At 35.0% G+C, this 10,909-nt stretch overlaps 2 protein-coding genes across 3 annotated transcripts; one reads left to right on the top strand and one right to left on the bottom strand.

The window, feature by feature from the left end:
* Window positions 1-2,351: 2,351 nt before the first annotated feature.
* Tgt (tRNA-guanine transglycosylase) lies at window positions 2,352-7,151 on the top strand. 2 transcript variants are annotated; one of them, XM_089631315.1, is made up of 6 exons: window positions 2,500-2,631; window positions 2,716-3,013; window positions 3,691-3,934; window positions 4,594-4,762; window positions 5,109-5,303; window positions 6,950-7,151. In XM_089631315.1, exons 1-6 carry the CDS (start codon window positions 2,500-2,502, stop codon window positions 7,106-7,108), a joined length of 1,197 nt encoding a protein of 398 aa, XP_089487441.1. In that variant the 3' UTR covers window positions 7,109-7,151. The 2 variants fall into 2 exon arrangements, with proteins under 2 accessions (XP_089487443.1, XP_089487441.1); XM_089631317.1 differs by lacking the exon at window positions 2,716-3,013 and having other exon boundaries at window positions 2,352-2,631.
* Window positions 7,152-7,264: 113 nt separating this feature from the next.
* On the bottom strand, window positions 7,265-10,432 carry LOC149424377 (coiled-coil domain-containing protein 25). Its single transcript, XM_089631318.1, has 4 exons — window positions 10,136-10,432; window positions 9,760-9,851; window positions 9,520-9,666; window positions 7,265-8,030 (listed from the first exon to the last, which is right to left on the bottom strand). The coding sequence occupies exons 1-4, from the start codon at window positions 10,206-10,208 to the stop codon at window positions 7,716-7,718; spliced, it is 627 nt and encodes a 208-aa protein (XP_089487444.1). The 5' UTR covers window positions 10,209-10,432; the 3' UTR covers window positions 7,265-7,715.
* Between the last annotated feature and the right edge of the window lie 477 nt (window positions 10,433-10,909).

The following is a 10,909-nucleotide window of genomic DNA, read 5'->3' as shown; positions in this document are numbered from 1 at the left end:
AATAAATCAATGTATGCACCTTCAAAATTTACATTTGAAATAGTATAAAAACGTCGTCTCAATGTGGACTAACCACAGTTTGAAAATGGCCTTGTAAGCCGAAACAGCTGTCACAATAATAAAAAACTAAAACACTTGCAGAACTTAATAATAATATTATCAAATTTAAATCTAAATTAAATTTATAAAAAAAATTAAATGGAGTTCTACGAATTAAACACAAAAACAATAAATAGTTAAACCATACCGTAAAGTTGATTCTGCGAGTGATAAGTAAATAATTTTTAAAATATTCACCGGAACGAAACATTTCAGTTTGTATATCCTACCCACTATCGCTCTCAGCCGCTTGCAAGTTTTGTTTATTTGTGTATCCCATTTGAAATGACAATCAACAGTCACCCCCAAATAAACGTATTCATTTACCAGTTCAATACTTTCACACATACAGGGCTGTAAAATGTTTCGATGAATACATATAAAGTTATGTGAAATTATTTTAGGCATGATCTGAAATGAAGCATGTGGAGACCGTATGTGCATCAATTTAGTTTTCTTGGTATTAATGATTAGACCTGCGTCATTTGACCATTTTATCAGGGACGTAAAGTCATGTTGCATATATTTAATCGCAATGGATAATTGTTCATCGGATATGACAAGAGCAGCGTCGTCAGCATATACAAAGTGTCTTACATATTTAAATATTTTTTCATTATTGATACAAATATAATATAAAGGGTTGGACCCAAAATCGACACCTGCGGGACTCCAGCATAGATTTTTTTCCTCCAGCTCATTTTTTCTAATATTTTTACACAGATATGTCTATTAAATAAATAATTTTTAAACAAATTAAGTAGGTTACCTCCAATTCCAATTGCTTCTAAGATTTTTAATAATTTCTATGGGTCAATTGTATCAAACGCTTTGGAGTTATCTATAAATAGTACTAAAACATGTCTTTTATGGTTTAATTCATTATTAATATAATTTTAAAAATCCTGTAATAAATTCTCTGTGCTTTTTTTCTTTTGAAAGCCATATTGTTTTTGGTCTATAATGCTAAATTTTTCTATTAAGTAAGTATATGAATCAATGAATTGCCCAACTTCCTTCATTGCTCACTTATCCTTCAACATACTATATGGCATCCAAATTTTCACATAGACTCCAAATAATGCTAGTTTTACTTTCCCATAGGTGTACTGTTTTGTAATGTAAAAAGATGAGATACTTAGAGTATATATAGGCCTAGTACGAATCTGTACAAAAGTTGAACATAGGGCCTACCACAAGTCTTTTATTGTCCAAAAGTTAATTATATTTGCAGGAATTAGAATGTGGTTGCCAAACCAAACAGTCTTTATGGCTTTGGAATCGACTTTATGATATTGGCCCTATAGTAATGTAATCTAACTAAATAAAATCAAGGTGCAAGAATAAGGAAGTTGAGTCCATTTTTTAAATTTTTTTTATATGTTCGCATTCAAACTTAAATATTGGTATTTTTTTTTAAAGTTTGTTTTCATAATTAAATTAATTCTCAATGTTTAAACTTTATTAAGCCCGCCAAAACGAGCGGAATCCGAGCGGTAAGAGGCGGGGTGTGGGTGTGACGTCATTCGAACTGTGAAAACCACGTCGCTTAAGCATTTTGTTTTTAAAATTTTTTGTTTATTTTATAAACAACATATTATTATAAAGCACTACACGATGTATCTTTAGAAATCCATTTCATATAATAATAACAACAAATACGTACATATATTTGACAAACCCAAATAAACGTTTGGCCTTTACACCTCTCTCATCTAAACCGACCATCTCTCATGTAATAGAAAGAGATGCACAAAAGGTGATCCGTTGTACGTACAAGTCACGACACCTGTGACGTCAGAATTCTTTCGACCAATCGTGGAGCGTATACAGTCTATTGCTATTGAATGCTTTTTCAAGAACGTTTAACTAATTCTAAGAATAATAATATAGAAATATATTTATATATTTAGAATCGATATTTTTTGATCTACATGAACATATTTTTTATAAGTCAAAATATTTTTCACTCAACTTCCTTATTGTATTAAACTAAAGATGAAAATTACTTATCGGCTGCTCGGCAATATTCGGAAATGCTCGGCAGTGACGTCACAAAAAGAATCTGAGCGGAGAACCAATTTCAAATAAAGCGCCGAAACACTTCACTTCGGGTATGCTCGGATATGTTGGCCACGCCCCCTGTCGACTAGTCGCTGTGCATATAGCGACTCCCATTTGTCACAAGTACAAAGTATCGCATGAAAATATTGAAAATACCCGGTACTTTTACTGGGTACGATAAATACGCCTCACCTCTACTATGAATTTTTTGACATAACATAACATGAATGACATGAAGTGAGGTTAAGTTTATGGAGAGTGGTATATTTATGGTTTATGGTTTTGCCGCATATTTACGTTGATGATAAAATTAAAATCTTCTTTTACATGTCAAAAATGAGTTTGCCCAAATCTGCTCTCAATTTTAAAGTTTTATCGGAATGCCATACATCAAAAGCACGGACCGGTGTTATGAGGTTGCCTCATCACGATGTAGATACTCCTGTTTTCATGCCTGTCGGAACACAGGTTGATATTTCTTTCAAATATGATAATACAACAAATATGTAATATGAAAGAAGATGGTCATTATGTTGAATTTCATTATTTCAGGGAACTATGAAAGGGGTGCTTCCCGAGCAGCTAGAAACTCTTGGCTGCCAGATTATTCTAAGTAATACGTATCACTTGGGTAATAGGCCTGGTATCAATGTTTTATCAAAAGCTGGAGGGCTCCACAAGTTTATGGGATGGAATCGAGGTCTGTTAACTGATTCCGGTGGCTTTCAAATGGTCTCTCTATTGAAATTAGCCACCATCACCGAAGAAGGGGTGAAATTCCAATCTCCCTACAATGATAGCGAAATAATGCTCACTCCAGAACACTCCATTGAAATTCAAAATTGCATAGGTTTGTTTCTATTATTATTTATAATTTGGGCCCTGTGTGGGATAAAAGGATATCATCCTGATTTTGTATGTATACAGCGCCCTTGAGGTGATTTTCACAAAAACAGCGCTATTTAAATTATCCAATTATTATTATTTTTGTGCACAGCAAGCTTTAAAATTAATGCAGGCCAATGCCTTAATTTAAACATATCTGGTTCATTACGCTCACAGCGGCCTTTGCATTCTTTATTATGTTTTGTGTATGTACAAGAATTCATGTGAAATTAATGATAATGGATGACTTAAACTGTTAAAGGCCAGAGCATCAAACAGAAAAATATTTTTTCAGCCTTCAGAGAGGCGCATTCATAAAAATCAAAAGCGGAGCCCATAATTTTACTAGCCCAAAAGATTTCGATAATATTTTCATACATTTTTCAAAGAATTAAGGTCAAAATCGCATCGCAAATTATTCTAACAAGGATAATGTTAGAATTTTCGCATTTTCCCCCTCGACCCACCATCGGCAGTCCACAGTCCAAGTCATAATGACCGCTGAACTGCAGTGCAGAAATGCAAATCAAAAGACCGCCCCTTTGCATAAAATGATGCAGTGCAGCTGTTAGTAGTAAGAGTTCAGTATGACCATCTCAACCAAGTTTCTAGATTATTTTTTTGTTTGTTTTCTATGTTTAGGTGCTGACATAATAATGCAGTTGGATGACGTGGTCCAAGCAACACATCCGGTCCGTGAGCGCATTCAGGAGGCAACTGAGAGGACTTCCCGCTGGTTAGACCGCTGCCTGCAGGCGCACAAGAACCCCACGGAGCAGAGTGTGTTCCCCATCGTGCAGGGATCTCTGGATGCAGAGCTGAGGGAGCAGAGTGCCAGGGACCATGTGAAGAAAGATGTTAATGGATTTGCTATTGGGGGATTAAGGTATGAATATTACTTTTACCAATACTACTTTTTTACCTGTGAGATTTCTATCCTAGAAAGAGACAAAGTTATATATACTTATATATAGAAAGGAAGTTCTGAGAAGGAAAAAGGTACGAGGGGTAGGTAGAATCCATCTGTATTCAAGCATCCCACTGCGGTGCAAGGCGATGTTCCGAGAGTCCTGTTGGAAAGGTTTCCCTCAACCTGTCTCTCCCGATCCGGCCTGTCACGCAGTTGATGAGCAGACGCATCTGCCGCCAAGACACGGACAAACCTCACCCTATGAACCCGGGCACCCACCAAACTACTTGGGGTGACCTATGACAGAGGTGTTGATTATCCAGTAAATTGTTCCTGGGGCAGCGGAACCCATACCCGCTCCCGAATTATATGACTATATGACCGCTTTGCAAGAAAGTATGTACTCTAGGTTGTTTTCTCTCATGCTTTAGATTTTTTTAGTAACTAAAGAAATCGTAAAGTATAGAAAATATTGCTTGTGACTGCTCCATACCATTTCACTATATTTATTATATCCCCACCCCACAGTGTTCTCTTTTTACGAAAATATACTTAAGTGCTAAGAATTTTAAAATTTTATCCCTGAATTAAAAAATACACTGCTGATCTCAAAAGATAATATTGAATTGTTTCAGTGGTGGAGAAGCTAAAGACGAATTCTGGCCGATGGTCCATCTCAGCACCGACATCCTCCCCCGAGACAAGCCCCGCTACGTGATGGGGGTCGGGGTGGCCATGGACCTGGTGGTCTGTGTGGCTCTGGGGGCTGACATGTTCGACTGCGTCTTTCCAACCAGAACTGCGGTAAGTTATACTGAATTTTCCTCTCAAATAAACTGCCACTGCTTATTTAATATTTTACAGACAAATTGTTCAAAACTCCGTGGTAAATTGTTTCACTCTAACCGCTTTATTGCCTAGAGGTGGCGTTTTGAATTCACTCATAGCTAACAAAAGAGATTCCTTAGGACGATCTTCGTCGCAGAGTGGTTAGCTCTTTGGCTCCGGACCCGGACGTTGCGAGTTCCGAACTCGGCGTAGACAAATGTATCACCTTGGTGAGATAGATTATTGCGTAAAGGTGACATTTTGAATTCTCTTATGATCCGTTTACGAAGCGTTTGATTGAATGTTGATGTTTTAATTGCAGAGGTTTGGCTGTGCTTTGGTCAACACGGGGCAGCTAAATTTGAAGCAGAAAAAGTATGAGACCGATCTTAACCCGATAGACGCTGATTGCCAATGTTCTACCTGCAAACAATACACCAGAGCCTATCTACACACCATTGTTACTGTGGAAACGGTTGCTTGTCATTTACTATCTGTTCACAACATTGCATTCCAGGTGTGTTAAAAATTATTTATTTATTTCACCACACTAACTTAAATCATTCATTAATAATTTTTTCACCACTTTCCTGCATGATGCACAAATTGATGATGACTCCAGTGAACGCACTTATTTATGCTGCCAGATTCATTTAAACTGTTAACCTTCCAGCGGGCGCGCTGTCGTAAAATTTACGACAGACGCGCCTTATCGCTTCCCCCACTCTTTCCACTTAGTTGTAAGCATCGAGCTTCGAGCTATGCTAGAGTCAAATCAAATGTCAAACATTTACCGCAAGATATAAATGTTTTTCTCAAAGTGAGTTACGGTAGGGCAATTGAACCGATGATAGAAGAAGAAAACATAAGCTTTCCAAAACTCGGTGTTTGTCGGTTATGTGCACTGGATAAGAAAAGATCCTTAGCATCAATGAAGTGTTGCCGTTGCCAGTCTTTTACATGCAAGAACCATTCTTCAGTTGAGGTGGTTTGTAACAATTGTAAGGATGGGAATATTGATTCTGACTAAATAGGTCGATAACCATAGACATATGAATATTAGTAGACCTGCCCTAAGTGATTAAAAGCGTATTATCCCCACTCCCCATACCGGTTCCATTGGAACCGGCTGGGCTGGCGTATGGCCTCAAGTGAAATTTGAAAACGTGACGTCATCATTCTTGTGCGAACTATGGTCGAGGCATCATCGGTTCATTTTACGAAATAACACGGCAAAATGTTGACTTGTACTATGAAAACTTGTAAAAATAGATGTGAAAAAGAGAATAAACCCAATTGTCGTATTACATTCCATATATAAGCATTATTTTACTTTATTTTAAGCATATTCACATCGCATAATATAGATCAGTTTTAGAAACATATTATACTATCATATCGAGAAACGTCTGGACGCGAAACACAAAGCTGGTTGGTTGCTGGGAAGTAAATTATGAACATTTATAAAAGTGTCTTAACTAAATACTTAAACGAAATATTCGACTCTGAAAATACAACCGAATTTTTTTGCCGAATTTGGACTTCGAAAATTTGTTCATAACGTGGCGAGTAATTTGCGCTCCCATGTAAAAATGTCTATTCATTCCAAAGCAGATTTTACTTTTAAGAAGTAAATGGTGATATTATAATGCGAGATGCCTATTTACTGTCAGATTGATTTATTGACGAATCACAGTCAGCCTTACGCCCTTCGTTCTTCAACAGTTGATTTTACCCCTCGCCATTATCTTCTCGTCTATTAATTCCTATGTCTGTGTCGATAACAAATTTTGTTTTGAAATATTAAAATGTTTAGAGTGTTGCTTCGTTTTTTTTAAGAAAGTCAATTTTTTTTTTTTAAGTACTGCTTATTATCAGTCTTCATATCCTTAAAAAAATTCCCTAACATTTGTATAAAGAAAACACCACTTACATGGAGAAAACTTGATGACGTAAAATTTACGACAAGCGCCCGCTCAAGGGAAATTTCTCAACGCGCCCGCTGGAAGGTTAAAAAAGGTGCTGTGTACTTATAATATTGTGCAGTGAAGAGGTGAAAACAAAATTTAATCCCAAGAATAAAAAAACTTTCACTGTACAGAAAAATTACTTCAAAAAATATTTTCGAAACTAAATTTACTGATATCAATATTTTTGTTTCAGTTAAATCTCATGAGAAGAATGAGGGAACACATCAAATTGGGGACCTTTCCCAGTTTTGTGAAAAAGTTCATGAGTGATCTTTTTCCTAATGGAGAATTCCCAAATTGGATAAAGGACTCGCTGCTTTCTGTCAATATAGATGTAACGACTCCTTTGTAATGAATAATATACTTGTATGTGTGTACTGTGCCTGTGATGTGATTCTTGATTAATGTTTAGATATAAGGTACAAACCATTTTCTTTTTATCACTCCAGTGTATGTAATAATTAATTAAGAAATGAAAACAAACAAATATTTTAAGGAGTATCGTATTCTATTATTTCAATATTGTTTCATATTTAACAGCAAAATATGTATTCACATTATTAAACAACTTTTCCTACGATGGAAGAAGTTAACTAACATTGAACTCGGTAATTTATAATACATACAAAATATCGACGCTGGAAAGGAAATGCTGTATGGCGTTTTAGCCATTTTAGTATTTATTATAAATTATTTTAAGCCAAAACTGAGAATTTGGGGGCCAAAATTAATATATTTTTTTAAATAAACTAACTTATATGTCAGACGTGTCATTATGTCAGATGCACATCAAGAAAATTTTTGTGTGGCAATTGTTGAAAATTGCAACTCGCAAAACAGATTGATATAGAATTTACAAAACATTTTTCTTGTAATGTTGGTAGAAAGTTTAATGTCTGTAAATATCTTTTAGACAAATAATATGTAAGCCAAGGTAGAAGTAAAACGTAGCTTCCATGTCACATGAAATCATCAGAATCATTTCCTCCGTCATAGTTGGTACTCATGTTTTCTGGTTTCATCAGGGTGGTGTAACTTCTTACTTCGGCTTCCTCCTTTTTACGCTTTTCTTCGTCCTTTTCCTTGTCTTTTTGGTCTCTCAGGATTTTCTTTTTGTCTTCCCTCTCGTCCCTGTCACGCTTTTCTCTCTCAGCTCTAAAGTCTACTGTCTCTTCTGTTTTTGTTTTGTTTAAACGGTTCACTATTTCATTGTTTCTCTTTGCAACTCTCATCTTTCTCACTTCTTTGTCTTTAAAGAAATTAACTTGGCCAGGCTGGAAATATTAAGTAATTTATAAGTTAACTTTGACTACAGTTTTCAATATGCATTAAAAGAAAAAACAAATGTTTGATTCAATTTAAGAACAATTAACAACTTTGGCTTTTATTATTTATATGAAAAAAAAACTGTTAATAAATTATGTGTATTTTAAAAACCACTTTCTTATAATACACATCATTTATTTAGAAGAAAAAAAGCCAGGCTTATTTAATTATAATAATATGTATAGTGTGTTTATATCACATGTTTTTTTGTATTTAGATAATTTGAGAGTGATTCTGATTAGAGGTTTGTTTGATTTTTTTACAATACATTACTATCAATTATTTATACAGGGTGTATCGGCACTAACCCGACAAACTTTAACCAGCTATTCCTTAGCACATTTGGAGTAAAAAATGTTATGGGCACTTTGCTGTCCGGTAGCATTTTTTTTTTCAATTAAAAACAAAAAATATAAAAATTTCCACACTACATCACTGTCATTGGCATTGCTTTTCGTGTTCAACAGCTGTTATAAGCAAGTATGTTGAAAAGCGTCTTCGCTCTTTCGCACACACTAAATAATAATAGTTAAAAATGAGACGAATGGTGCCGTGCTATTTCGTTGTGATTGTAAAAGTGCGCCAATATAGGTACACACGTGCATTATTCAACGGAATTCGAATAAAATATTGCCAGATGGGTTTTCAAACTTTGACAAAGGATAAAACAGTGGTGACATGTGGTGAAAATATCAATAATAATTTTTTTATTAAAAAAAAACGTTACCGGACAGCAAAGTGCACATAAGATTTTTTACTCCAAATATGCTAAGGAATAGCTGGTTAAAGTTTGTCGGGTACGTGCCGATACACCCTGTATATATATCAAATATTTTTATATTTTCATACCTAATTTCGAAATAGGTGGACTCTGTGTTTATAGCCCCTGGTTGGCAGTACCTACCTACTGAACTGCGCTTCGATTGGCTTCCACAAAGTTATGTCAAACATGAAAGATTTTACAATGTGCATTAACATTTACGAAAACAATATTAAATATCACTATATTCAATAGTCGTAAATGAAAAAAGGCATTTATTATTGTCATTAAGTTGAATGAAAAGTTGATTAAAAAAAAATAATGCATTTCAAAACCGGTGGTTGTACTGTTTGTGCACTTAGTTCTTCTAAACTATGCAACGGATTTTGATAGGGTTTTCACTATCATTTAGAGAATTGCTTCTGGAAGGTTTACATATATCACACATACATATTATAATTATAGAAAGTAGAGAAAAGTCGATGTTTTAAAATCAACACATATAAAATATATTTTCGGGCACTATATTGCTATCGCTGGCATAATTGTATATCTTAAAAAGTCCGCGAAGATATATGTCTATCTCCTAAGGATAACCCCAGTAACGCCGGGTACATGTCAGCTCCTTGACAATAATTTTGTCCAGTAAAGACTAAACTGAATGAATAAGAAGTTACCTCCATCGCAGGCGTCTTTTTGAGATTTTCCCACATTGTGTATACAATATCAACATCATTCATTTTGTTTCCATTTATGGAGTTAGCTTTTACTAACTGACACGCATCTTCCAGGACGGCACTAGGGATGTCATCAATGGACTGACCCTGAAATATTGAGAATGTTTATTAATTAGAGCTAAAGAGCAGATTTTTTTATTTCTTCAAAAGTATGTTATTAAACTCAGGTAAATATTTTACCGGAGCTAGTCTCAAATACACATGAGCGGAGGATACTTTATCAACGTGAAACCAGACGTCTTCAGGCCATCCCCATTTAATGAGATCTTCATCTGAAAATACAGAAAGATGGCAATAATTAATAATAATGATTGGATCATTTGTATAGCGCCGTTTTCGTGAGAAAATCACCCCAAGGGCGCTTTTATTATGAATGTTTAGGAAAAATAAACTTTTAAGAATTATTCCGAACAAAATAATGAATATGAAAAACTGCGCGGGACGGGGATAATCTCTAGGTAATAAGTTAGAGAAGCACTTTGAATGAAAAATAATACTGACAATTTTGACAGCTGTATAGGTTATGCATTTTATAAACAAAACACGCTAGACGTACTTTCATATTTATCCAGTCCCATAAACAAGGTGACCGGGGGAGCGACGATGTTGCTCGTAAAATAAAATACCATTTTATATATAAAAATTTATGAACGATTACAAGAAATATTAATCAATGGGAAATACACACAAACACATCACTTTGGGATTTTGGATTGGATTTGACAGGATTTGATTGGAGATTTAAAAAGATGTTGGTTCCTAAGTTTCTATTCTATGGAATCTAGTGATGGGCAGGATCGAAATTGTTAATCAAAATAATAGCGGAGTTCAGTGGAAGCAATAACTGCGGATAGATGCAGTGTTTTTTGCTCATGATTGTTTGTTCGATGACGTTTTGTTTCTAATGGTTTTTGACAAGAATGATTCCTTGTTGGATTACGTTTAAAAACCATTATCTCGGACTGCGATTTCAAGTGATTTTTTGACAGAATCGATTTGTTCATGACAAAATAAAGAATCGAAATATTTCGATGGTCAAAAAGATTGATTGAAAAGATTCACGATTGTGACATCGCTACTTTGTACTTATTTGGTTTTGTTGGCTGTCGAGGCAAGATTCCTAGAGTGGTTTATTTATGATTCCTAGATTCCATTGGAATTGGAGACAGTCCGTACTGGTGTGTACAAGTCCGTACTTTACACAACATCGTAAACATCGAAGTATTAAATTACGTTTCTTCGCAATGAATGTTGACCGATACGAAAGTTCGATTTTTTAAGTTTTCACCGTCAATGCACATTACTCAGTGGTCATTGGATCTGTCAATAA

This window comes from Hesperophylax consimilis, chromosome 4, assembly GCF_061612785.1.
Source record: "Hesperophylax consimilis isolate HC1 chromosome 4, BYU_Hcon_1.0, whole genome shotgun sequence".
In the NCBI taxonomy this organism is placed as follows: domain Eukaryota; kingdom Metazoa; phylum Arthropoda; class Insecta; order Trichoptera; family Limnephilidae; genus Hesperophylax; species Hesperophylax consimilis.
Note: the sequence above shows the minus strand (reverse complement) of the source record. Positions and strands in the feature narration are given on the sequence as shown.

Bases quoted from the DNA above. Each gene is read 5' to 3' on its own strand.
- Tgt (XM_089631315.1), top strand. From the start codon at position 2,500: ATGAGTTTGCCCAAATCTGCTCTCAATTTTAAAGTTTTATCGGAATGC. The intron at 3,014-3,690 runs GTTTGTTTCTAT...TTCTATGTTTAG, and splicing joins TGAAATTCAAAATTGCATAG to GTGCTGACATAATAATGCAG. The intron at 4,763-5,108 runs GTAAGTTATACT...TTTTAATTGCAG, and splicing joins TCTTTCCAACCAGAACTGCG to AGGTTTGGCTGTGCTTTGGT.
- LOC149424377 (XM_089631318.1), bottom strand. From the start codon at position 10,208: ATGGTATTTTATTTTACGAGCAACATCGTCGCTCCCCCGGTCACCTTG. The intron at 9,667-9,759 runs GTAAAATATTTA...TCAATATTTCAG, and splicing joins TGTATTTGAGACTAGCTCCG to GGTCAGTCCATTGATGACAT. The intron at 8,031-9,519 runs GTAACTTCTTAT...TAATATTTCCAG, and splicing joins AAAAGACGCCTGCGATGGAG to CCTGGCCAAGTTAATTTCTT.